This window comes from Haliaeetus albicilla, chromosome 15, assembly GCF_947461875.1.
Source record: "Haliaeetus albicilla chromosome 15, bHalAlb1.1, whole genome shotgun sequence".
Taxonomy (NCBI): domain Eukaryota; kingdom Metazoa; phylum Chordata; class Aves; order Accipitriformes; family Accipitridae; genus Haliaeetus; species Haliaeetus albicilla.
Window position 1 is genome coordinate 30,385,867 of NC_091497.1, and position 26,939 is coordinate 30,412,805.

At 41.0% G+C, this 26,939-nt stretch overlaps 1 protein-coding gene across 3 annotated transcripts in view; it reads right to left on the reverse strand.

Moving 5' to 3' along the window:
* Window positions 1-4,707: 4,707 nt before the first annotated feature.
* Window positions 4,708-26,939, reverse strand: part of VWA8 (von Willebrand factor A domain containing 8) — a 191,631-nt gene continuing 169,399 nt past the window's right edge. For all 3 annotated transcript variants that reach the window (XM_069802635.1, XM_069802636.1, XM_069802637.1), the window contains exons 41-45: window positions 23,919-24,044; window positions 21,905-22,063; window positions 12,294-12,392; window positions 10,848-11,086; window positions 4,708-8,472 (exon numbers count right to left, since the gene is read on the reverse strand). In XM_069802635.1, coding sequence (XP_069658736.1) covers window positions 8,364-8,472; window positions 10,848-11,086; window positions 12,294-12,392; window positions 21,905-22,063; window positions 23,919-24,044 — 732 coding nt within the window. In that variant the 3' untranslated portion in view covers window positions 4,708-8,363. The remainder of the gene's footprint in view (window positions 8,473-10,847; window positions 11,087-12,293; window positions 12,393-21,904; window positions 22,064-23,918; window positions 24,045-26,939) is intronic.

Below are 26,939 nucleotides of genomic sequence, written 5' to 3' on the forward strand. Positions count from 1 at the left end.
AGGAAGCTTCTAAAAACCACCCGCTGACTACAATTTCTGTAACGGATTTTATCACAGGTGTGCTCTGTGGAGTATGCAAATAACATCTCAAAAGGCTCACATGAAAGTTTGTTATAAGGGTTATGCTATTGGATTAATGACACAAAATGCTAGTTTTAAATGCTATCTTGGCCTCTGGCAGCATCTAGCTCTTCTCTAACTGAACAATTTATCTATTCATTTGCACATGGATAAAAATTCACAGTTGATCAATTAAAAAGCAGAGGAGAAAGGACACTATGTTTTTATTGCATTATAAGACTTATTAGTGAGTTTAGAGCTATAACATCACATGTTAAAAAACCCACATAAAAGAATTTATACTTCTTGGCATCCAATGCACAAGCAGCATTAACGCTGGCCCATGTCTGGGTATGCACGCTGCAGCTCAGGGCTTGGCTCCTTAGTGTTGTGGCATGGGTTTTGTGCTGTGTTAATCCAGATCTTAATGTATTTTAAGATCTTCTGCTTCCAACCTGTCCTGCCTGCAAAAGACCAGACCCTGTAGAGACTCCTTGGTCTGCTGGGACTGTTTGCAGCAGAAAAAGGAGTGATTTGGGGTGGGGGTGATATGAGATTTTTTTTTTTCTGAGCTGACACTAGAGGAGAGGAGAGCTTTGAGCTCTTAAATGCACCATAACAAAGAGGGAAACCTGCTGTTGCATGAGCATGGTGACCTTCTTGAGTGATGTCCCATGGTATGGAATATCCTTTTGGCCAGTTGGGGTCAGCTGTCCTGGCTGTGTCCCCTCCCAACTTCTTGCTGGCTGGGCATCAGAACCTGAAAAATCCTTGACTTGGTCTAAACACTAAGCAACAACTGAAAACATCAGCGTCTTATCAACATTCTTCTCATACTGAACCCAAAACATAGCGCTATACCAGCTACTAGGAAGAAAATTAACTCTATCCCAGCTGAAACCAGGACAGGCTGCCTGCATGCTCAGCCCTTGTATTGTTAAGTCTGTGCTTAAACATAAAACCAGTCCCTAAGCCAGGGTCTTACAGCAAATATATTGATGAATGTAAGGTCTTGTTTTATCTCTTGCATCTGGCTTGCTCTTTTGGAAGTGTGCCACATCAAAAGTGGGTCACGTCAGAAAATTGAGGGAGTGAGGAGGACTACGGCAGCTGTATCTCTAGTATGATTTTGCTCATTTTGGGCACGTTATGTGACTTTTTGCTAAAAGGATGCAGTGAGGTACTTGGTCATTTCCCCTGAATGTGACAGCAGAGAAAGAGGACAGGGAGTTTCAGTGTTCCCTGTTCACCCTCCGTATGGTGAGGAATGCCAAGGGGGTTGGGGACAGCAGGGAGTGGGAAGGACCTGCAGAGCAGTTTCGAGTAACAGTCGGACGGGGGGGGAAAAAAAAAAAAAAAAAAAAAGTCATTTTGGTGCATCAAATTTCTGCTGCACTTTCTGCTGAATGCAGAGCTCGCAGGCTTTTCATTAAAATGGACTTCGGGTTTTCCCACGAGCACAAAGCAGCGAATTAGGCTGGCGGAGTTCCACCAGGGCACAAACCCCCAGCTGGGAAGAAGGACGGGGCAGGAGAGGAGCCTCTGGTGGGGTCACCCCCTCGGATGGAGATGCGTGAGCTGCACGGGCCAGCGGAGATGCCCTGATGTCCTTGTCCCTGCTAAATCTGTCCCTGCACTACCCTCCCCTGCACCGCCCCAGCAGGAGGAGGAGACGAGGCGATGCTAAGGTTGCTCCTTTGCTACCACCAAATATTTTGGGGATGGGGACAGCTTGTGCAGCGCTACGATAACAGGGAGGCACGTTTCTTGCTTCAACGCTTCTCTGTAAATCACGGGAGGGGAGCATCCCTGTCCCGACCCAAATGCATTGCTTTAAAAAAAAAACAACCCAAATTTATTTGTGATTGTCAATTTGGAAAGCACAGTAGGTGACTTTACAGATGCCGAACGAAACCAAGCTGAAATGCAGGTGTTTGTTGGTACGGATGGTAGGGAGCATGATTTAGTTATGACGACAGAAAAAAATACCTGGAACACCATTCCTCATATCACCGTCCTGTATAACACATTTTCCTAACCAAGTAATGCTATTTTTGGACTTTTTCCAAACCACCGTCTGCATGTAATATTGTCATCTTACTCAGAGAGCCTGGCCAGAGAAGTTAACATAAAACACTTATTTAATGATTTGACCTGAAATGGCTGTTGCTAAGAATGGATTTTGTATCAAGTCCTGGTATAAAAAGGACTTTTTTTCATATTTGCGAGATGTATTTAGTTTATAGGTGCGCCGTGACTGTTTCCACCAGCAGTAGGAGGTTCCAGGGACTTTAAAACTTTGGCTCGTGCTAGAAGGAACTAACTTGTATGCATTTAAAAAGAAGAAAAAGCTCATAAAATCAGTATTCAGGGAACACACATGGTTTAGCCCAGTCCCCATGCCACTGTTTGTCTGATGATGTTTACAAGCCTCAATTCATCCTCAACACATGCCTGGGGTAGGGAAGAAGTTTATTTTCTGCCTGTTACTGGTAAGGATGCTTAAGCACAGAGCTGAAGGGCTGAAGCCAATGGGACCATACTGGCTCCGAGGCGGTGCTGACTTCAGCAGCAGAGATCCGTCTGCCCCGCGTCAGGATGGGTCTGTCTTGCACGGTCCCCGTGGCGGGTTTTGGCCACGGCGAAGCCCCATCTCACTCCTGCTCTGTGAGCTGAACGTGGCCCCTCAGCTGAGCCTCTCCTGGCTTTGGGATGTGGTTTTTATTGTGGGTAATTTTATTGCTGTGGCTGTGCCTGGTAGATCTTCCCATCCCTGCTCCTTCATCTGCCTCTCTCCTTGCGCTGCTGTTCAAGACAAGCCAGTTCACGAAGCTGAGCAGGTTGAAAAATGAGGAATTTGTCCTTTTTTTCCCTTCCTGCTCTCTTTCCTTACGGCTGTTTTGGAACTGGAGATCTCTGGTGCCAGATTACACCCAGCTGTAAGGATCTCCAGCCTTGGGCAGGGTCTGGTTTCCAGCCCTACCTGGCTTTGCACAGCTCAGCCTGTCCAAAGCAAAACTGTATGTGATGGCTGGGGAACCCAGGGTCAGAATCTGAGTTGTTTTTTTTTTTTTTTTTAACATTACCAGTATACCTACTGCAATTATTTTTTTTCTTGAATAGGATCATGCTACAGGTGTAGCGTGGAGGACACAGAATTTTTCTGCACTCAGTCATGCCAGATGTTCAGACTAATGATGCTGTGAGTAATGATATCTGTTTGTTTTTTTAAAGTAGATTTTCATACGCTTACTTATCCTGTCAAAAGTTGGAGAACAGATAGTCATGAAAAACAAGTTATTCAAATTTTGTAATGCTGTCTTCATCTTTGAAAAAACTCACCATCACCTTCACCCTGAAGAATGTTGAATCTCTTTCTCAAATCTTCCCACATACATACACTCATTTCCCAGAAAATGCAGTTGATTTTAAAACACTTTCTTCAGTGATGACGCTTTTCACATTGTCATAACAATCTCAAAAGCAAAAGCACTTCTGAGTTAGGCAATTTGTTACCTGTTTATTTTGATGACACCATGAACTCTAGGGAGTTTTAACCTGTTTGAAGACTGAACAATACAAATAACCTTTTAATGCTTGTAATATCAGAGAGTAATTTTTAGTTTTCCTCTTAGGATTGCTGGTGCTGAATAGATACTGTGCATCGCACTGCAGCGATGTGCATACTGAGAAATAAACCACTGATAGAGGCATATACATGCAGTAATTTTGCAAAAGGACTTTCTAAAATAGCCTGCTGATGAATCAGTGCGTGACTGGTGATAAACACAGACCTTTTCTGGTTTTAAGGATTAAAACGTCTAGTGTAAAGCCTGTCTCCTTAGAAGATGAAATCCTTCAGCTGAACGGTTGGCTTTGCAAGCGTAGTTTTTTCTAGGGGAATTTGTTCACTACAAACCGTTGTAAACAATCATACATTCTTGAGTTAGAGAGCACCAACATTCCCAGCAAACAGCATGGTCACACCAAGAATTGTCTTGGAAAAAATATCCCTAATGGCACAGTCCTGTATGGCGTGGGAGGCATTTTAATTCAACAGATACAGGAGGGTCTTGACTTAAAATGCTCAAATGCTTTGGGCATCAACATCTATCATTCACTAACTGTAACAGCCAGAGCACCAATCCAGGGTTGAAGACTGTAAATTACTGTCTGTGATGTTCAGGGACTGTTGGACACCTCGTACGTTGGACAAAATGTCTTCCACACGTAACGGACCATGTAAGATGCTTCCACGTGTTGAGTGCTGTTACTATACAGCGGACACAGGGGACGAGAGGGAGAAATGTTGACCTTCCTTTTCTGAAAGGTTCATTGTCGGGACAGGAGAGCGTGTTTGCTCTCCCCAGATGCTGGCAGAAAGAATAGTAAATGATAAAATGCAAGTTGGGTTTTTTTGGTTTTTTTTAAAGATGGTGCCAAAATAGACATGTTTGCCCCAGAAGCAGAATTATCTAGGAGCTGAACAACAACTTCCATTATCTTTACAGCAGGCAAACTGAAGAGCTTTACCTATTTTCACTAAAACGGTAGTATTTAAAGAACTAACCAAACCCTGAACCTTTTCTAATCTAGAGGTTCTGTACAACAATTATATTTTCAAATCAGCGTTCCGGATTCAATACGTGGTTAGGAATTGTATTTTTATTTCTCAATAAATATCTTGTACATTTTCATTTTTATAGGAATGTCATTTATTAACAAACATGATAATGTGCAATAGCCAACACAGCACAATTGCTTGTTTTTTTAAATGAATTGTCGAAATTATTTTGATACTTGTTTTGTAATAATTAAAAAATAAATAAATTTAACTGTATAGATAAAGAAAACCTCTGGTATTCTTGCATCTCTTACCTGTACTCTCAACTAGGCATCAGAGTTCTTTTTTTTATTTGATTTTGCACATATAATACAGTATCTAAATCTCCCGTTGTATGCTTGTTTCCTCGAATATTACATCAGTATATTTGATCAGTGATGAGCATCTTTAGTCTTAATTTTATCAGGCTAATGGATAAGCTCTAGCATGACATTCGCAATCACGTTTGATACCTAGTGTTGGTAAAGGAAAGACGTGAAAAAAAAAAAAGACTGCTGGAGTCAAAGATCACGAGTCCCTCCTAACCCTCCTTGCACTTCGTGCTAACCCATCACTTTTACATGTTTTTGTGCGAAGCTGCTTACGTCCCTAAACGTTAAACGTGCTTTGCTCTGACTGAAGTCACATCTGCCTGGGCTCTCTGTACTTTTTTTTTTTGCACCTCAGTTAAATAATAATCCTAAATGACTGCGTACTGTTACTAACTGGCTAGTGAGCATGAACGCATTACACATATAAACAGAAGTAGACCAAAATCTGCATTATAAGGGGTAGTTAAAGTCACTACTGCTGATGTGACTAATGCTGTTAAAGCATCAGCGATAGGTCAGGACCCGCTCCAACTGGCAGCTCCATTCATTCGCCAAAACAGTGCCTTTTCATAAAAACCGATGAGTGAGAAAGTGCCTTAATAAACTGTGAGGAGAGATGAAAAATACCTTAACACACTTTCAGAGGGAATGAGTGACACACAGCGCTGGTGCCTGCATTGCAACGAGAGCAGTCACTGCCGCTGCTGTTAGTTACACAAAGCCACATCACTCTTAAGCATTTTACTAATTAAAAATAAATGCAAATTAAGAAGCTCTGCAAGTCCCAGGGACATGAAAGAAGAGTGTTGGTTGAATTTCTGAGCAGTGAAATAACACTGCCAGTCCTTGCAAGACAGGGAAAAGCACAGCTGCTGCTTTGATTTCCCTGGGGTAGCGATGGGCATTAAAGCAGGTGAGAGATGCACAGCCTGGGGAAAAACTTGCCCTGGATCGTTACAATTTAGAGAGATGCTCTCGGGTCAAATATGCTCTGCAATGAAGCGTTGTTAAAAGTAAAACCCCCAATGCCTCCTTCTGAACTGACCCCCCCCCCCCCCCAAACCAACTTCCATTCATTTCTTCTCCCTTTCTCTCAAAATCTACCGCGAACTGCTTCCCCCCTCTCCCTGCCGGGCCTGGCCCTGGACGTGGCCGTATCCTGTGGGTCCATGAAACGTGAACTGAAACACAACAGACATCGCCTGAAACAAAGAATAAAACCAAACACTACAGAAACGTAACTTTAAATAGCATGACATGAGATAGAGTTTACAGGGACACTCAAACAAAAGGTTTAAAATTGGATTTACCTTGGAGTTTCCCTTAAGTAACGCTATTTTTTTTTTATGATAAAGGTAACAGTATTACACTGCATGTAAATCTGAGGTGAGAAAGTTTATCCACCTGAATAATCTAGAAAGTGTACAGTATATTTGCTAATTAACTGTAATAAAATGCTTCTTTTTTGAAGGACTGGTGGCAATAAAAGCAGAGGTGCTGAAGGAATTTCCACGTAAAAACACATTTACTAACAGACTTACTAATATGCCAATTCTTTATTGCATTTAGTATCTTATCATGTGTTTACAGGACCAAGTTATTTATATTTTGAAGCGTACTTCCCCTTAGTAGCTGCATCTGCGTGTATGTGCGTGAACATGCATTCGTCCCAGCCAGGGATAACCTTCTCAACCTTCTCCTCCCAATTCCCTTCTCTTCAAACAGGAATTGCATCTTCAACCTCTTTGTTTTCACATATATAGTTCTCATAACAATACTAACAAGCCTTTGAAAAATGTCTTCCGTCCTCTCTTGCCATGAAGAGTTTCAAAGCTGGCCAGGCTTGGAAACACATCCTAAATATGGGACATTTTTGATGCTCTGGTAAAGATTTGTGCTGCAGGACTGATGGAGCAGAGAATGACCACTGGAAATTAAACCACTGATGGTTGTATTTAACAAGATCCAGTTAATTTGCCTCCTCCCCTCCAAATATACTGCTCACAGTGCGGTTTGAGCAACTGCGGGATTAAGAGAAACATTAGAAGGGAAGTACTGCAATTCCTCCTTCAGATTTTTATAAGTACTCTCCCTTGACTTTTTGCTATTCAGTTACCCTCAAATTAATATCAGCAGAGTATCAGTGATGATGCACATCCCCCACCCCAGCTTAATTAAATCATACATTCAATTCATCAAGTATTCCAGTGTTCCCGATGCACTACAAGATATCTATTCTTTAGTACATAAAGAGGAATTATCGCCTTATGGGACAAGCCAAACACCAGCTGACTGAATTATAAAATAAGCCTTTATAACTATCCTGGATATTAAATATACTCCAACACAGATATCTTGCTAAAATAAAAATAGATTTTTTTCCTCTCCTTTTATAAAAAAGAACTTATTTTTTCATGCCTAGATCTCTCCTCCAGTTTCATCTTCAAAAGACCCAAGCAAAACAGATCACGAAGGAGCTCTAGCAAAGCGTTAGTAACTTTTTTGTCTCCCAACCGAAAAGGCACCTCCACGTACCGAGCCCATCCCAGGGATTCCGGGCAACAGGGCAGCGGGACAACACCATCGGTCACGCAGAGGAGACAAGGCAGTAGTTCCCTCTTTGGAAACGCCGGCTGTTGGGTTATTAAGACCGTTTTGACCCTTTCCCCTTACTTTTCAGAGGCAGACACGAATCTATTTTTGTTTTGTTTTCCTTCTTAACAGCCACTTTCTCTAGATCTGACAACTCTGAGCACCGTGCCTGATCAGATAATGAATGTTTACACGCGACGGTCAGCGTTCCCAAACCGCTCCATTGTTCCCAGCATCCAGCGGTGAAGCCCCGATGCCCGTCAGGACAAGAAAGCAACGGCAGAGGAAGGAAGGGTTTCCTGCCTGACAAGAGCAGTCCTGTTTAAATCAGAGATGGAGTTAACTACCCATTCAAACATATGCACACAAAACACTGAAACAGACTGCCTGCCTCTGCCTTGCATAATATTATTGAATCCCAGCGAACCGTGTTTAATAAAACAGGGTGAGATGATACTGTAGTGCTGGCAACATGGCAGGCAGAGGAATGATCACAAGCTGTCCTTTATTTATTTCTCCCTCCAGAAAAACAGTCGTTCTGTTGCCATTCTGCGATTTACCTCCGCTCCGCTGCAATTCTTTGAACGCGCTAAGTCGGTTGAGAGATTCTGGGTGAAATTTTACAGCCCGGCTGTCGTGCAGATTTGGGTCGCTTTGCTGATTAGAGAACAGTATGTATTTTATTAATAACTGTGTTTATCCTCAGCTTTAGGACTTGTATCTCCAGCAGGAGTGGGTTTCTTCTTTGAATTGACGCACCATGACATCAGTGATGCTTAGGCACTTGACAACATGGTAGATGTGAAGATCTGCTGCAAAATCTGGGGGATCTCTTTGGTATCCATGGCAATAAAGGATCGACCCGCTGGTAGCGTCCTCTGCAGCCTAAGGAGCAGAACGAGGGACAAGACACAATTATCATTTCAAATTATGTTCCCAGGGTTCCTTAAGACGGGAAAGCAGCAGTGGGAGGAAACGCTGAGAGCACCTAAGTCACAGAGGTGGTTTCAGCAAGACAGCAAGAGTTCCTAGAGATTTCTATTCACGTCCTCTTTCTGACGTGCAAGAACTCCATTTTGATCAAGGTACCAGTGACCCCATGAGGTATTACCACAACCGGTTTTCTGAGGGCAGCTAGAGATTTACTCTGGAAATGCAGATATTTACTTCCTTTAAATAGATTACCATGAACCCACAGCTCTTTCAGTTCAACATCTCCAGTGATTCTAAACGTGCTCTTTGTATTTCCTCTTTCAGATGGCAGCGGATTAGCTGGAAAGATATTTTTCTGCCAATATTAGCCTGACACATTTTTACTCACAGCTTAACCCCCTTAAAAAAGGTAAACAAGATGCATGTTACAACCCCCATCTCCCTCATGTCCAGTCAGCAGGCTTGGAATTTATTTTTTCACTTCTTTTTAAAGGAGTTTATGCTCAACACCGTTTCTCCAATGCTAAGTTTAGTCTCACTTCGAAAGTGAGTTTTTCAAAAAGCTGCAACAGAGAATTCCCTTCTCCTTCCCCCACAGCAGTTACAGGAAGGCTTTGTCTAATTCTGCACTTCCACATACATAGAAATGCGTTTCAGTGACAGCATTGTGTGTGTTTTCCATACCCAGTGAACTAGGCAATTATAAGATCTCCGCTTACACAGCAGGATATGGTCAATGCTTTTTTTAATTTTTTTTTTTCATTCCTAGCAGAAGTAAAAGGACTTTCTGTAATTATAATCTTGCAGAATAGATTCTCTTTTCATGCATAATGCAGCTCTGATGTACAGACCCGCAGACATGACTAATGGTGGCTGTGCAGTATCTTTCAACCCTTTTCTGACTAAAACTACGTACAGGGGGTCAGTTCCCTTTGGGCCTTCTCTCATTCTGCTCTAGTTGAAGGCTTGAACAGAAGGAGAAAAGGCACTGTTGATATTTGTGGCTATACCAGCTTTTTGCTGCATGTACTGGTCCTCAGTGGATGTGGAACCAACGGACACCTGGGACAGAATTTCCTTCTTTTCCCCTGTGCCCAAACAATTTAAAGTGAAATTATGTAGTAGCACTAAAAATAGGCATATCGGCTCAGACTCTCCAAAGAATTGGTGTCTGTAACACAAGGGGACTACCTGAGTCAAATTTTCGGCAGTTCTGAAGACCACGAAACTCCAGCTTCTCTTGCTTTAATCTCTTTTCTTAGGCCCACACATATTCAAACTGCACACTGTGCAATGGCAAAGGCACCCTGTCTCCATCATGACCACGCAGTGATATTCCACAGGGGGATAGTGCACATCCTCCCGTGGGAGGACGGCTTCAGGTGCTCCCTTCGGATGCGCGGAGTGCCCTGTACCAGCTGGCTGTAAGGGATGTCTGCCAGGACCCACGAACCAGTGTCCTCCCTGACACAAGTCAGAAGCTACCGCTCCTCATCAGTAGATTAAAAAAAAAAAAAAGAATGATGGATGAAAAATGGGACATGAGCCAGCAATGAGCGCTCGCAGCCCAGAAAGCTGACTGTGTCCTGGGTTGCATCAGAAGAAGTGTGACCAGCAGGTCGAGGGAGGGGATTCTGCCCTGCTGCTCCCATCAGGTGAGAGCCCACCTGCGGTCCTGCGTCCAGCTCTGGGGCCCCCAACATTAGAAGGACATGGACCTGTTGGAGCAAGTCCAGAGAACGGCCATGAAGATGATCAGAGGGCTGGAGCACCTCTTCTCCTATGAAGACAGGCTGAGAGAGTTGGGGTTGTTCAGCTTGGAGAAGAGAAGGTCCTGGGGAGACCTTATAGCAGCCTGCCAGTACCTAAAGGGGGTTTGTAAGAAGGATGGAGAGAGACTTTTTCCCAGGGTCCATAGTGACAGGACAAGGGGTAATGGTTTTAAACTGGAAAAGGGTAGGTTTAGATTGGACATAAGGAAGAAATGTTTTACAGTGAGGGCGGTGAGACACTGGGACAGGTTGCCCAGAGAGGCTGTGGCTGCCCCATCCCTGGCAGTGTTCAAGGTCAGGTTGGATGGGGCTTTGAGCAACCTGGTCTGGTGGAAGGTGTCCCTGCCCATGGCAAGGGGGCTGGAACCAGATGATCTTTAGAGGGCCCTTCCAACCCAAACCATTCTATGATTTTATGATACTACGATCAAAACCTTAGTACAGAACACCAGCATGGGCAACTATGCCTAACGTCACTGCAAAAAAAGCATAGTTTAGATTTATGGTGAATGGAAACAAAGACAGTTACATTAGGCATAAAACAAATATACTTACCTATCTGCCTGGTCTCCTAAGGATCCTATAAATATGGCAAAAGCATTGACTTGAGCATTGGTGGTCAAGACCTGGGCAAACCTGGATGGCTGAATACCATATCGCTCCAGATTTGCATCACTCAAGACGATAACAAAATACTCGTCAGCCTCTTCCTTGGCGATTTCACGAATGGCATGCTCTGTCCCTTCCAAGGTATGGTCTCCACTCATGCAGAACTGAGCATGGGCATGCATAACCTGTGTGCACAGCATTATCAAGTGGAAATATGTCAGATGACTTTAGGAATAAACATTCATTTCAGCTGGCACAGGAAGGAGTCAATATTCAGTTTTGCTATATTAGAGGATGTCTCCATATTAGACATGTGGACAGTGCTCCAGATACTACAGAAGATGCAGCTTTTTGTACATAATACGCTGTATTTTAAGACAGACAACACTTTTTAAAAACACAGTGGGTCAAACAATCAAAACCCACACATGGATGTAATCAGATTGGGGCTTAGGGAAGGTAAAATACCTTTGATCAGCTGCAGTTTGAGTAGCTACATTCCTGTGTCTTTAAGGAAGAAAACAGGTCTTAGTTTCCTAATGCTGTGACCAGCTCCTGCCTGTTTATAATTTGCGCTAGAATTCCAAACCCTAGTAGTGTCACAGTTATTATCAAATACCTGACTCCTGACAGTGGCAGCAAGGTTTAAAAATGTTGAAACATTTTGTTTGAGCTTTTATGAAATGAATACACTGTTTTCATCGATGAAGCTGTTTCCTATGCAGAAGGCAAGGAATTCTAGATGTTAGAAAATCCAGGTCTCCTAACGCAAGTAGCTGCCGATCTTTTAAAAATACTTTTTGAAGGAAGCTCAAATACACAGTTCTAACCTATCAAGCTGCCAACCAGGTAAATCCCAAACTATACTCAATTTTTCTTCATCCTATTACAGTAAAATCTTGGTGAATACACTCACTTTGCAATTGTGATTTAAAATGTTTTCAATCTAGCATTGGCACATTTTCCCACTGCTACCATGACACACAACTTCTTGAAGGTAAGAGGCTAAATCACTGACCTGGGATCCCTCTACAGTTTAAATTAGTCACTTACGCACTAGTAATATCACCACATGACTTAGGTAGAGCCATCTATATCACCGTATAATGCTTGGAACCTCCTATATCCTTTGACAGGTAGTCAAAATGACACATTTATGACACAGCAGTCCAGAAAAACACATATGTAGCTTCTACTATTTTGGCATAATTTGTTTTCTGCCACGTCTCTGAAAGGTCCTGTTTCAATTTTATGCAAATACACAGAATCTGCTTTCTTGTCTTTCTTTTATTTTACTCTCCTTATGTTCTGCATTCTGTGACCCACCTACAATTTTATCTTTGCAGTCATAAAATCCTTAATTACCCAGCATCACTTATCAGTAGGATTTACCTTAAGAATCTCTAATCTTTGCTTATTGTTCTTGGGAACTTTGTCACTCCCAACCAAGGTGATGTTGAAGCCATCTCCTGAATGTCCAACAATATCGTACTGCAAGAGAGAAACTTCATCAGTCATCTGTTAGTCACGAATGGCCCTTGGGTCACAATGACACGAGACAGATCAAAGGCAATTTGCTTTCAACAAGAAAACCAAAATACTGTTCCCTGCTTCTGTTCATGAGCTGCTTAAGGGAACTACTTGCAATTTCTCACTGACATGAAAACATGGGAAAGAAGTGCTAAATAATGAAATTAAAGAACAGTTGCTTATTTCCATGGTCTGTTTTTCACATCATCCCACCAACTGCGGAGCGGTGATGTGTAAGATCAAGACCTTGCCCTCTTACATTGTCTGTGTATTTTTTTAAAGTAGCAATTTTCATCCTCTTGAGTCTGCCAAACAAGAAGTGCATTGTTTGAGAGTAGCTCCCATGTTTGATGGATCTTTTTTGTGACCTCATTCTGCTCTGAAAAAAAAAAGTATTACAAGCCTTCTTTTTTGAAAATCAGCACTCCTTATTCTTGTGCATAACAGATCAAAGTCATTGCTGAAAGTATGCAGAGAAGTGAATTCCAAGAGTCTCTGTACGTTTTCAAAGGAGATGGTGTGCACATCATTCTCCTGTGAATGATGCTGCAAAAAGGACATGCAGAGCTGTAACAGTTCAAGTATCTTGTTGAACAAATAATGTAATATTGGGAAGGCCTTTGTTTTATGTGAGAGTTCTATTGTCGTTACATGAAAACCAAGACAAGCTGAGTTATGGCGAGGTCCTGCCCTGCCCTTTCTGTTGTGTATGTGGCAGTCACCCCAGGGACAATTCATAAGCAGGACAAAAGTGGATTTAAGAGCTGGCTACACCACGTAATAGAGCACAGTGCAAGGATCCTGAGCCCAGAGAGACATGAGCTGGCAGTTCTGCAACATGAACATGCCCGTATTTCCCCGTGACTAGCTGGCACAGACCTGTCTTCAGTTGACAGAGAGCCCTTGTGCAGTATTTTGCCTTTCTGTTATTTTTTATTCAAGTACTGCCTACAGGTCCCCGCCGGGTTCACCATCCCTAATTCCCACATAATCATTTGGTAAAAGGCAGGTCTATTCCTCAGAGGTTTTTCTGGCTTTTCTTTCCAATTGAAGACCATTTTATTTGGTATAAGTCGAGTCCTGGAGACTGGAGAAATGGCATTCTTTATCGACAAAGCTCTTTTTATTTGTTTCCATATCACTAATTGGCTTAGAAATGTATCGGGAGAAAAAGAAGGCTATAGCAGCTGGAACAACACTTTTAAAGGTGACACCTCCCTCTGCAAAACAGCAAACGTGCCACATACTATAGATTATTTCACCCATGGTCAGACCATTTTATGACAGCCTCGCATAACCCAGACTTCCTTCCCCTAGGAAATCTTTATATAATCTAGTCCCCATGCAATCCCATTTCTTTCTGCTCTGTTGGCTTTTCCCATCCCTGTTCTCCTCAGGTCTTCCATTTCTAGTATTTGCTACCCAGCCTCATGTAAAGCTTCCAGGCTGACACATGCTTTCTCTTCAAAACCTATTTCTTATCACCAATAATGCTTCAGGCTCTTTCTTTCCTGATGAATATTTAGCTGGTGTTTCTGTCTTCCTCAAACTGTTATCTTTCTTGAACAAAAGACATGGCAAACGAAAATATACAAATTTTGAGAATAATGTTGAGGTTACATTCAGCATACTTCCAAATTAATACAGGAACAAATCCAGAATGTAAACCACACACAAAGAGAGTGTGCATGCTTATTGTTTTAAAAATTAGAGATTATTCAAATCAGAGGAACTTAATAAAGCAGTGGTTTAATGGGGCAGAAAATACACAGCGCTAATGTGGTTCTTATGTAATGTCAGAAATGTCCACAGATCTTCAGGGTAGGCTCTTAATTATGAAACCCTGCACGTCCTTTTCTGAGCAGTTTTGTATTCCGTATCACTTTTAAATCAACAACCTAATTACGTAAAGCTAAATGCCGTCATTCTCCTGTGTAACAAGAAGGCTGATTCCTTCGTAACGAGCTCCCTCCCAGCATTTCACGGACCTCTCCCGCTGGGTGTCCCGGTACCAGCTCTGCCATACCGAGTTCATGGGAATAGGCCAAACTCCGCTATTTGGGCATATCATATTGGTTCTCGGCACACACTAATAACAGACCAACGTTTCATCTCAAAAAGGCTGGGTTTGACCTCGGTGTGACCGCGTAAAGGGAACTGCTGTAGCTCCTAGATGAAACACCAGAGGTTGACCCTACGGTTGGGGCCCCTCCACATTCTTGCTCAAGGTGGGAACGTACAACCCGGGTACGGGCGAGGCGAGGCTGAAATGACCTGAGCAAACTATGGTGCTCACCTGGGAACATGATGTCCTGCCTCGCCCCTCCTCGGCTAGCTGCTTCTTATTCTCCGTGTGTGCCCATGCATGCCCCCAAGCACGTGTACTTGTATTTAACGGATGTTATCTGTTTCCTTCTTTCTTTGCTGACAGTTTACTAGGCTATTTGTGATTAGAAGTGTGCTAAGGCAGCAGGGAAGAAGTGGCTGTTTGCTTTGTCCTGGCTGCCGCGTTCTGGGTCAAGTAGGGCGTCCCGAAAAGCAGGGTGAGATCCTGTCGCGCTGTGGAAGAGAAGGGCTGCGGTCACCGGCCCTCGAGCGCTGGTCCTCAGGGTCCTCTGACCCCCCTGGAAGTCAGCTCAAGGACCAAGAGTAGTCAAACCCTAACGAGTGTGAGGTTGTTTTTGAGCAGCTTAGCTCCCCAAACTGCGAGGTTGGAGGAGTTCCCTAGGGATGAGCCCAGGGAAGGAGGGAGGGGACGGGAACGCAGCAGCGCTGACTTGGATTGACTTAAGTCAACACAGGACTGCAGCCTGGGAGACCCTCCTTGGGAGGGAAGGATGGGAGCAGGCTCACAGCCAAGCTTTAGAGGTGACAGAAGGGAGATGTTTGCCCAGGGGAACGTATGGAGTCTACGGCGATTTAGGAACACAGAGTTTGGGACAGGAGTAAAACTGGAGAGAAGCAGCCCGCTCTGCAAGGGCAAAGACAGAGGATTTAAATCTCTCACCCAGTTTTTCTTTCAGTAAATTATTACCTCTTCCTGATTTGTGTTCCAGTAAAATGAACTCTTAGTGATGAGATGTTGTCTTGGTGCGCTCATTTTAAAGAGAAGATGCAGACAGCTCCACAGCCCTGGACAACCGGGAATGCCAACACATGCAGGCACATGTCTGCTTTATCAAAACCAGTTTCATTCCTTCGCCGTAGCTAAAGATGAGCACAGAAAAAGGGCCTCTGAGAAGCAAGGGTTCGATGCATTTTTCTCATAAATTCCCTAGGAGAATTTATGTGGCTGGAGTTACAAGTGAGAGAAGAGCTGTGATTCGACCTTACTCGAAACTGACTTTTGTTTTGTTTTACAAAACAGACTGCAAGCATAGGCTCTCAGGACAAATCCAGCAGCAAAATACATGTTTGCTATAGTGCAGGCTTAATTGAATTAATATATTATTGTGATACACAGTGGCTCGTTTTCCAATAGCCTCAGGTACATTGAGAAAAGAACTGCTCTATTCAGAGCTGTGAGTACACAATATGTACACACATCTCTCGAAATAGCATCATTTTGTTGGTTTCTTTCCTTACAGGTTAAAACAATCCCTATTCCACTGTCACACATTCTGCACTGAATGGATGGTTGCTGCTGCCTAAAATGGGTAAAATGGAAGACTTTGTCTTCTGCAGCTGCCATGGCAAAAGGTTTAATTTCTGAAGGCATTTAAAAAGCTGAAAGAAGACACATGCTGAATGTAAAAGGCAGTGTGAATTAGGCCTCTGCCTGAGGGCTAGATCTTTATAAATTCATCTCGTCTTTGGACAACACTGAACATTCTTTTTTTCTGAATTTATTTCAAACCTTTTGTTTATTATTTAAAAGAAACTATTCTGCTAAGCGTGTGGAACATTTCTTCTTTTCCTGAATTAATACTGCTGCCTCCATAGCAAATTTACAAACAGGGAATACTGAAATGGGCATATAAAATCTGCACTATCCCTTTAATATAGCTATAAATAACAATTCAGGCTTTTCCTAACAGTTACATAATGTGCCATTTATTGAGCCACTTACATTATTTTAAAGGGTTCATAAATTGCTGTTGGATAATTTACTGGACATGTCTCCTAAATCTGCCATCATGTGTGCAAATGATGGTAATTAGCAATGATATAAAACCATATGGTTTGTATGACAGACATAATACCACCGCAGATAAAACAAAGAACAAACTGCCCTTCTGTACATTTTCAAATAATTGGCACTTAAAATGAGATGTACAAAAGAAGTAAGAACTTTAATCCTGCAAAATAACTTCCTTGTTATAACTTATACGTATAAGTGATGCATCCGCATATTTAAAGGGGCCAAGGGGCATTTGAAGGAACTTATTTAACCTCCGTTATTAGGATAAGACTGAGAATGTGGCTTCTATTATCTCAGTCACTCCCACTCTTTTCTTTAATAAAGCACTTCAGAGGAAGCGTGGATGAGATGACATTGGAGGAGGGCTTTGAAACATGGCTGTTAATTTAAATGGATTTCCCGACTGTGGGATGAGCCTCCCATTTGCCCCTTGACAAGGAATGATTCACTGCCTGCACTTATGGGAAATGGAAGCAGGCGGGTTGTCCTGCGCAAGCAGAAAAAGCTGACAAGTACCTGCTGGCACTTGTCTGACTTCTTATGAAGGATAACTTCGTTACCTGCTAGGTATAGTCACATACCCAATACTTTGCTCTTCTGTATGAGAAGGCAGGGAGAAAGTATTCTCTACCTTCATTCAGTGCTCTAAACACCAATCAGACAATCAACGTCAGTGATACCAAGGGGTACCACCCATGGGGAAAGCTCAGCTGGTAGGATAAAACAACCAAGGAAAAGCCCATCTGATTAATTCACCACCTTTTTTAGCAGAGAACTAACCAAGCACCAGCAGAAAAGTGATCTTGAGCAAAGGCCAAGAATTGGTTTCCAAAGTTTGCACTGCAGTTAGATAGCAGAAAGGAACTTTACTGTGTAAATCCCCTTGGAATGCTTTGTTCAACAAGCCTGATGGGTCCCCAGGTTCAACACATGTTGTACAAGAAAATTCTCAAAATTGCAGCACATGTTATCGTGACTCTTGCAGATGGGGCTACAACAGGAACAGATAACACCAGGCATATCTGAAGGCCGAAAAAGTCTATTTTTATAAAACCAGGCAAGAAGAGGATAAGGAAGAGAAAGAAAAAAGCGATAAACTGCAGATTTCTCATTGCACACTACACAGTTGTGTGTTCTTTTCTCTTTTTTCAATCAGTTCCTCCTTTAGAAATGTATGCTATTTTTGCAGATATACCAAAACTTCAGCTTTGTCCTGAGAAAAATGAGCAGCATCTTGCAAAGTGTCAGTGTTTTACAGACTGGAGTCAGTGATATTTTAAAACAATCACTGGCTCTCCTACTCTCTGAAGACCTAATTACACTCATTAGAAACTGAGGAACTGGCATGAGCTCTGGTTATTGATTGCTTTCATGCAGGTGTAGCAACTGCCACACCAGATTATACACCCAAAAAAAAATTTCCATATTTTCAAGCTGCAGATTTCAGAAACGCTATTTATTTTTATCAAAGGAATGAGTCAAAGAGTCCATCAGCACATGCACAGGAGCTTTCTCCTATGTAAGGACAGTGTAATGTAGGTTAAAAAGAGATACTTTAGCCTAATCATTGGATCATGTTAAGAATATGGTTCAAACATGACTAGTTAATAAAAGCCTCTGTTGGTGCTCATTTTGGGGGATGACTTCAGTGGCCAGTAAAACATAAGGCCACATCTCATTTGCTGTCCTAGCTATCTCTGGTCTACTCTTGTAGATATTATGCTTTGAATGAATCAAATCTCAATAAGGCAGCACAGAGACGTGTGGAGGAAGAAAAATACTTTTCTTCCCTTGGGCAAAAGCAGCTCTGAAGTTGACAGAGTTCACGCTGGATCTGGCCAGGCTTGAATCAAGGGGCTGTTACTGCCCTCCCCAAAGTTCTCTATCCAGTGGAAGGAGCTCTTAAATAGAGGAGAGTTTCCCTAGAGGCAATTGAACAGATGTAGAAGCTGATGACAACTTTTTTTCCTTGGTTTGTCACTAAAATTTCCAGCATCTTCCTCACCACTGTTATTTTAAGTATAAAATTGGCCTTACAGCTGTCTTGACTCATAGAGATTGCAAGGAGAACATTACTACTCCTGTCTTACTATCATCAGAGTGGCAATGTTCACATCCAATAACCGCACGTGGTTTTTGTGTAAGTGTTTTTATAAATGGTAAGTGGTTGTTAGAGAGACACATTTACTGTTGCAACTAACTGCATTTTGAGCTATTTGCTTGGCCAAATACAGGCTTTCATCTATGTGTGGGGCAAAACGCTGGCCAATAGCAACTATTGCCAGTCAAAATATAATAATCTGTAACAGACACAGAGGGATTTGAAAAGTAATGAAACATAGATTTTAAAATCCCAGAACTGAAGACAGTTCTTAATGATCTTACTAATTCTGCACAGTGGGCTGTCTCTGTCTGCTTCTACATGTTATTTCTTTACCATTCACCTGAGGATCACATCTGGGTTCTCAACTATAGAGCTGCACTGAAAATAAGGCCAGCTGGTTATCTACCACTGCACTACATCTTTTTTCAGTGTCATCACCTTCTAAGCCACTGTCCTCTGTTGCATAAATGTAAAATAATTCATTGTTCATAACAAGAGCAGAATGGCTGTGGTAGAACAGAATGAACAACTGTCCCCTGGTCACCGTTTCCATTTTACTCAAGATTTTATCAGCTCCTTGATTTTTAGCTCCTCCAACCTGAGCAGTTCTTGCCTACTTAGCCATTTCTTGTATGGGGACATTTCCATACCTTTTGTAATCTTTGTCATCCTCTCTTTCTTTTCAGCTCTACAAGAACTTTTGTGAGATGGAGGACCAGTGTTGCACACATTACTCCTGATGTGAATGCACTATGGAAGTTTACAGCGACATTCTGATGCTTTCTGCATTATTCTCTGTTCTTTTGCTAATAGTTTCTAACATTCAATTAGCTTTTTTGACAGCTGGTGGGCACTGAGTGTTCAAAGAACCATATAACATAATTACAAGATTTCTTTGTTGAGCACTAATATATAGCTGAGAGTGAGCACTAACAGATAGCTGAGACTTCCTCACTGTGTATTTAAAATCAGAATTGTTTTCTTCCATCTGCAGCACTTCACATTTAATAGCACTGAACACCATCTGCCATCATATTTCCCAGTCACTATTTATGGCCAGGTCCTTCTCCAATTTCTTGCAGCTGGATTTCCCTTTTTGTTTTCCCAAATAACTTCACACAACTAGCAACTGTTGTCACTTCACTATCCACCCCCTTTTACAAATTTCTTATGAATATACAGAACAGCATAACAACATGGGCTCTGGCACAAATCCCAACAGTTCCACCAGTGACTTTCCTTCACTTAATCACTCTAAAAAATGACGACTTGGTCTGTTTCCTATATTTTTAGCAGTAGTTCATTTATCTGAAGGCTTTCCCTTTTATCCCCAAAGTAGTACCATTTCTTCATGAGCCTCTGGTGAGGGACTTTGTTAAATGCTTTTGGCTAAGGAGACTCTATCAACCAACCTTGCTTGTCACACACATAGAGACTCTTCAGAAAGCATTACTTCCCTTTACAAAAGCCATGCTGACTATACCCCAATATATCATGTTTATCCTTGTGTCCACTACTTCTATTTCATCTTTCTTTGTGGACGATCCTGCATTTGGCCATACTAATATGTATGTTGCTCAGATATGCCTGATTTACCAAGCTACCCAAATTGTGTTGTATAATTGCACTGCCCCTGTTAATATTTGTCATTAACTTTTCTATTATCAGTGAGCAGGAGATACATGAGCAGCTGAACCAATAAACCCCTCGTTTCCCATTATTTTCATGAGTTCCCACATGGCTTCTCTGGGCTAAGCTCTAAGCTTATGGCTACAGCATTTTTCTCCAGCAGGAATACAGAGCATTACTCTCTACATGGCCTATTTTCATGACATTTGCAGGAATTTAGTGTGTTAGGAAACAAACCCACAGTTTTACATTTGTCTGAAATTGTGCAACGTTGTGGGTACAGATCTCTTCTATCAACTAACTAGTGATAGGACGAGAGGAAATGGCCTCAAGTTGTGCCAGGTGAGGTTTAGATTGGATATTAGAAAAAATTTCTTTACTGAAAGGGTTGTCAGGCATTGGAACAGGCTGCCCAGGGAGGTGGTGGAGTCACCATCCCTGGAGGTGCTCAAAAAACATGTAGACAAGGCACTTCAGGACATGGTTTAGTGGGCATGGTGATGTTGGGTTGACAGTTGGACTCAATGATCTTAAAGGTCTTTTCCAACCTAAACGATTCTATGATTCTGTTTAAGCATGTTTAAGGGAGAGAAAGCATTATTGCCAGAAAGTATGGTAGCACACGCCTCGTTTCCTTAGGAAAGTAGGCTACAAACATAATGCCTGTCACCTTTTATAGCCTTTTCCCCGACAAATGGAAATCTGTCTGATTGTATTTTAGAAGACATTCTAGAAGTACATGCCTCCATATGGCCTGTTTTGTACAGGAGATTCTACAGAAGAACAGAAACCTGTAGGATTATGCTGTTGGAGGAACAGACCTGGCTGAATTGGTAATCTGGACTAAGTTTTCTATTGTTTAGGAGATTTTACATTTTGTTCAGATGTATTTTAAGTCTTATGTTTGAGATGCTCTTTGGTAAAGGCATCGGACATCTTTATTCTTTATTCTCCCATTAAACACTGAGTCTGTCAAGAATTAACTTGGAGACTGGCCATTCCTGTCTTTTTTAAGGTTAAAGAAACACACTCTAGACCTTGTTTAGGCTTACTGAGACAAAAAAGGGTATAAAATTTATTTACATTTCCTCTGCAGGCTACCATTGAATAACATCTGGAACCTAATACCTTTCAGTAGAAGAAATTATTTTCTTGCTTTCAGGTAACTGGAAGAGAACACAAGTAAGGGACAAAGAAGTTTGGTCTTTTCCCATGAGAAAGTACTACTGTCTGTACTCTGGGCAGACGGAAAGGCAGGGCGTCTTTGCATGTCCTGAATCTCATATTTACTTGTGTTCTGTAGGCTTAAGTGTTTCTGCTCAAAGAAACAAATAAACAGATAAATACCGAAAAAGGCAGCACATTTCACTAAATCAAAGTCTTAAAAGTCTTAGATTGAATTCTCCCCTGCTGAAGGGTGTAATTTTTCTTATCCATTCACTAGTATTATTTTTCAGGTTGCTAGAAATAGATTAATGTCTTTATTTCCTTGTGGGAATGAATAATGTTCTTTGGCTAGACTGACTGCTGAAACACTTTTTCCACTGCTCCACACAGCCTGTGCAATAACCACAAAGCTCCTAGCCCAGCTGTAATTACCTTGAATTTGTGCTCATAATTCTCAAAAGCTTCCATGACCATGCAGACAGCCTCCATGGAGCGTTCCAGTCGTCCATCCACCCCGTTAAAGCGGTACATGCTTCCAGAAACATCCACCACCAGGCGCAGACGTTTAGGTTTCTGCTGGGGGCTCCCAGGCTGGCAGGGAAACACAGCAGAAAACCCCCCCAGTATAAATGGGAAAGCTAAACATCAGTAATGATAAAACATTTCAGAAAGAGAACCCGATGCACTTTGCAAAGGAAGAAACTTTTATCTAGCAAACACCAATTATTTAAAAAAAAAAAAGAGCAAAAATATTTTAACCTTTTTTCTAACTTTCAAACCAGTTACTTGACAGATACCTCAATTCATTCTTTCCCCTCACCTTCAATGACTGGAAACAAAATACCTTGCAAAATTCCACACATGCTTGTCAGGAAAATACTTTTTCTGTCTCAGTTTTGATTCTTAACATTTTATTTCAGTAAAGAGACTCTCAAATTTTCTCTTTCTGCCAAGGCTCATAATGGAAATGCTTTTCCTTGGCTTACGGTACTAACAGGGACCCATATAAGACTGAAAAAACTTGTCTGCTGAGGTTAGTAACATTCCAAAAATGTTTGAAATCTTGTTCTGATTAACTACTAGTTTCTTCTTCATTCTGATGCTGAAACCATTATTTTTTCCTGAAAACAATCCCCATCTGTTTTAACAATTTTTGGCACAGTACATTCAAGGGAGATGTTTTATTTAGTGTGCAATGGGATGAGTCTGGGTTCAAGTATAAGGCTATTAAAGATGATCTGGCAAAATCCCAGTCATATTAAAAACAAATAACTAAAATGTTTCTTTTACCTGTAAAGGGTTGCAAGCATTTGTGTGCTTTATTCTTTTAATTATTCTCTTAGTAGACTGTGGCATCCCTGTCCTCCCAAAAACAAAGGGAGAGAGAGGGCCCATTAAATCCTACATTTATTTTGGTTTTTATTCAAATTTAAAGGTGTCCTTTTTTCCCCTAATTGAACTATTTTTACAAAGCCTTAAAACTTATACACTGAGTAAATACATTTTGAAAAAAAATGAGAAATGAAGATCTAATCACTTTTCCCTTATTGATCTTTCACACAGGCAGTGCCAAGTTCCATAAACTGTTCAAAGCAACAGACATCGGGACCAAGTAGCATAAAAAATAATACCAGGGATTTATCAGATGTGGGTAGCTGACAGGCAAAAAGATGTTGTACTCAGCTATTTTAAAAAACATTCTTAGTGTAGTTAAAAATTGCAATCTGTCTTTAAATATTACTGTTAAATATTATGGACTAGCCCCACCAGTTTTGGCCAGGTTTTGTTGGTCTGATTCAAGCGGTTTCTCTGTTGCTGACTCACATAGGCCTAACCATAATGTCTTCTAAGGAATGGCTAAATTAAGCCATAGGATGGGCAACTTTATCATATCTTAACGGCTTTTCCTCACACTTTTTTCTCACTATCATTTTTATTCTTGTAAATCCAAATATCTGTGAAAGCTGAAATTCTTTGCACATCACAGAATAAGGAGAAGACATTTGTAAAACACTTGTTTTTTTAAACTTTCTAGGGTATCAAGGTATTTATTAACAAAAATTAAATTAAATCAGTGAGAAAATATTTTCCTTTTTCTTAGACAAACAAACTCTTTTGCTAATTGCCTTCAGCTCATTAAAATGTAAAATAAGAACATAAAACCTGTTGCCCTGGATCAAAACAAAGCACTGCTTAGATCAGCATCCTCTTTCTGAGGGTGGCCAACAGAAAATACGTGTGGAAGACTGTAAGAAGAGGTGAAGCAAATTTTCCATCTTGCGGTTGCCTCTGTCTCAGGGACTTCCCAAGCCAGAAATGATTCTTCTGAGTTTCTCATCCCTATAACTTCCTCAAACTCCAAACACAGATATTGTACAGCCAGTATGCAATCACCAAACTGGATAAGCTCTTCCCTACATTTCACTGCTTCTTGTTGGTTACTTACTTGTGGCTCAAGTTCTCCCCGTCGTTTATATATCGCTTTTTCTCCTGTCAGCCCATCAATGATTTTGGCATCATCTAGCTCTCCAACAGCTTGGTGTCTCAGCCACTGTCTTTCCTTACCCTTGGCCTACAACAGAAAAGATGCCTTAATTCACTCAGTGATGTGAGTGTATGTTAAACAATTTAAGACCTACCAAACATGACATACACATCAATTTTCTTTGTAATGATGTGATAGTTCTGGCATAACTCAAAGAAATCCAAATACATTTTCATAGCTGTCCTGCTCTTTTTCTCTGAAAGAAAAGTTAACACTGACAAAGAATATGTTCCCTCTGTAATTTTGTCTTTTTTAAGTTGTTTCATATATGGGAGTTTAATTGTGGACTGCAGAAACGTTAACCTTTTTTTCTTGCAAATATGCTGGAAATCTGTGTAACAAGCCTGTGCAGAAATACATACAACCAGAGGGACATGCATAACTGACCATTTACTATCTGTTCTCCATCCAAGCAGTGCAGGAAAAAAACATCGGGTGACTTAAAGGTAAGACTAAGCAGTATTCACCTTAGGTAATGATAAATGGTTTCTTTTACAGTAATATTCATAATAAACTCAGTTTATATTTTAAAATAACAACCTTGAAAATTGTGATACTCAAGAGACAGTCCACTGAATGTTTCTTCTATTTTCTCTAAAAGAACACTGGTTATCTACAGCCTGACTTCAACATGCAATACAATCAGGAACTCAAATATTCATGGAACTCCTGTACATAGAAGCAAGCACTTAAGATTGAAGACTCAAGTGCTTTAGTATTATAAACAACATATTTAAGAATGTTTTCAATGGATAGCTTAATCATAGTTCATAATATGTAAGATTCATCTAAAGACAGCAAACTCTGCATATATGGGTTTCATGGTTTATTTCATTTCTGCTTAAATCTTCAGTTTGAAGTTGCTCATCCTAGCAGTAAGCCCAGCACAGAAAGATTTTACATTTATATATGTATAATAATGCATTTGCACTCTCAGCAAACTGCTGGTCAGCAGCTGGAGGCAAATCAAATATCCAGCAAGACACAAACTGTCTTAGATATTGGTTCTCAGGAATGAAAATCAGTTGCTTTCTGATGAGCAGGAAGTGTTACATTACAAATCCCCAGTAAACTGCAGGCCTGGGATTTGAGAGGACAAATCTTTATAATTTTGGACAGTCTGAGCAGTCAGACGATGGCTTCTTAAGGCTCAGAGAATCTTTGATTTTGCTTTGGTCAAAATTTATGAGTTTTTCTTTGGGGGCTGTATGGAAGAAGGAGTTATGGACTACTGCCTTGCCTATAGTTACTCAAGACTAATGGGCTACTTACCTATGAAAATAAGTGGGCAGAACGAATACAAAGCCACAAGAAAAATGTTTTGATTAATTAATTTTACAGCATAGAATTTACATAGCTGTGGCAAACACAGTTTTTTTAGTTAGGTAGTGTCAAAAGCCTTACAGATGCTTCCTGATGGGAGGCAAAACCAATGCCAATACATGGAAACCTCAGCCTTTTAGTAAATTGAAAGTGGAAAAGATTTCTTAGGTTGTGAATTCAGTCAGTTGTGCCCCCTGATACACTTGCATGGTGCTACAGTCAACCCAGCTTTAACCCCACTCCGCAGTGGGGCATCCATGAGTTTATTTGTACCACCAACTAGTAGTTTCTACTATCATTAAATATTCTTGGGACAAAATTTGAAGTCCCTTCTTCCATAGGATCATTGACGCCTCTGTTGCCCAAAGAGTTGTGGAACATCACAAAAAGATATCTGCAAATTCCAGGTGACCCCTACACGCTCCACCAAAATGTCACGCTGTAGGAGCTTTCCTGCTGCGAAAAACACAGTAGGATAACCATGGCAAATTTCAACAACACTCCAGCTAATCATTAAAAAAATGTTCCTGGAGACAACATGCTGCTGAGTGAGCAGAGCCTGTCTGAAATGAATCATGCACCTTCCAGGATGATGCAGATGAGATGACTTTGTTCCTAGTCATCTTAGTCACTGTAAGTACTGGAACAGATCCTTAACGCTTCCTTAGGGCTGCTGTTTTGTTAAATTTTTGTCATTTGCTTCCTTTCAGTAGGCAGGAGGGACAAACAACCGAAGATTATAAAGTTTCAGCTTCATTGAGCAAATTCTCAACTAGTTTCAACTAATGTTTTCATTAACAATGCTTTAGCTTTGTGGCTATCTGCTGTTCAAGGAACAGCAGTGCGAGAAGAAAATTGCTTTTAACTATGGGCATAGTTGAAAACCATTTAATACCTTTTGAAGCTTATGAAACAAAAGCCAGTATTTGAGCTGAAATTTTATTGGAGGAACACAGAGTTGACATTCTCTCCTAAAATAGGAAAAAATGCCGACAAAATCTGACTTAACCTCTTTCCAAAATAACGCTAAAATTATTTAGACTGCTTAGCACCTGCCTCTTCCATGCAGAATTCCTAAGAATCTATTTCCTTTTATAAAAGCTGGAAAAAAATCCCCTTAAGCACGTGTTACACAATGCACATATATATTACAGAAAAGCTTCAAAGCATTTTCGATATATAATTTTCATAAACTTAAAAGCACCATAAGTTTAAAAGCATTTACAATTTCAAGAGAAAAACACAACTATTACATATACACATTGCTTTGATATTTTACTAGGAAGGGCATGCAACCCATTGCTGTTGTAAAATACTGTGGCCATATTGATGAAAAAATATTGTATATATACACATTGTGTTGCTTTTGAAATTAGAAGAATGTCCTAGATACCATATCTTATCAGCATGGCAATGGCTGATCACAATACACCACTGCAGTAATGCTTTTCACTGAAAGATATCACAGGCGTATTTGCAAAAAGACCCACAAAATATAACCGTGATGTCTGTAAATATCAGAGAAAAAGTTGTGTATCTGAAGTGATCACATCTAAATATGCAACTCGTAGCAGTATGGGATGGTATGAAATACTGCCA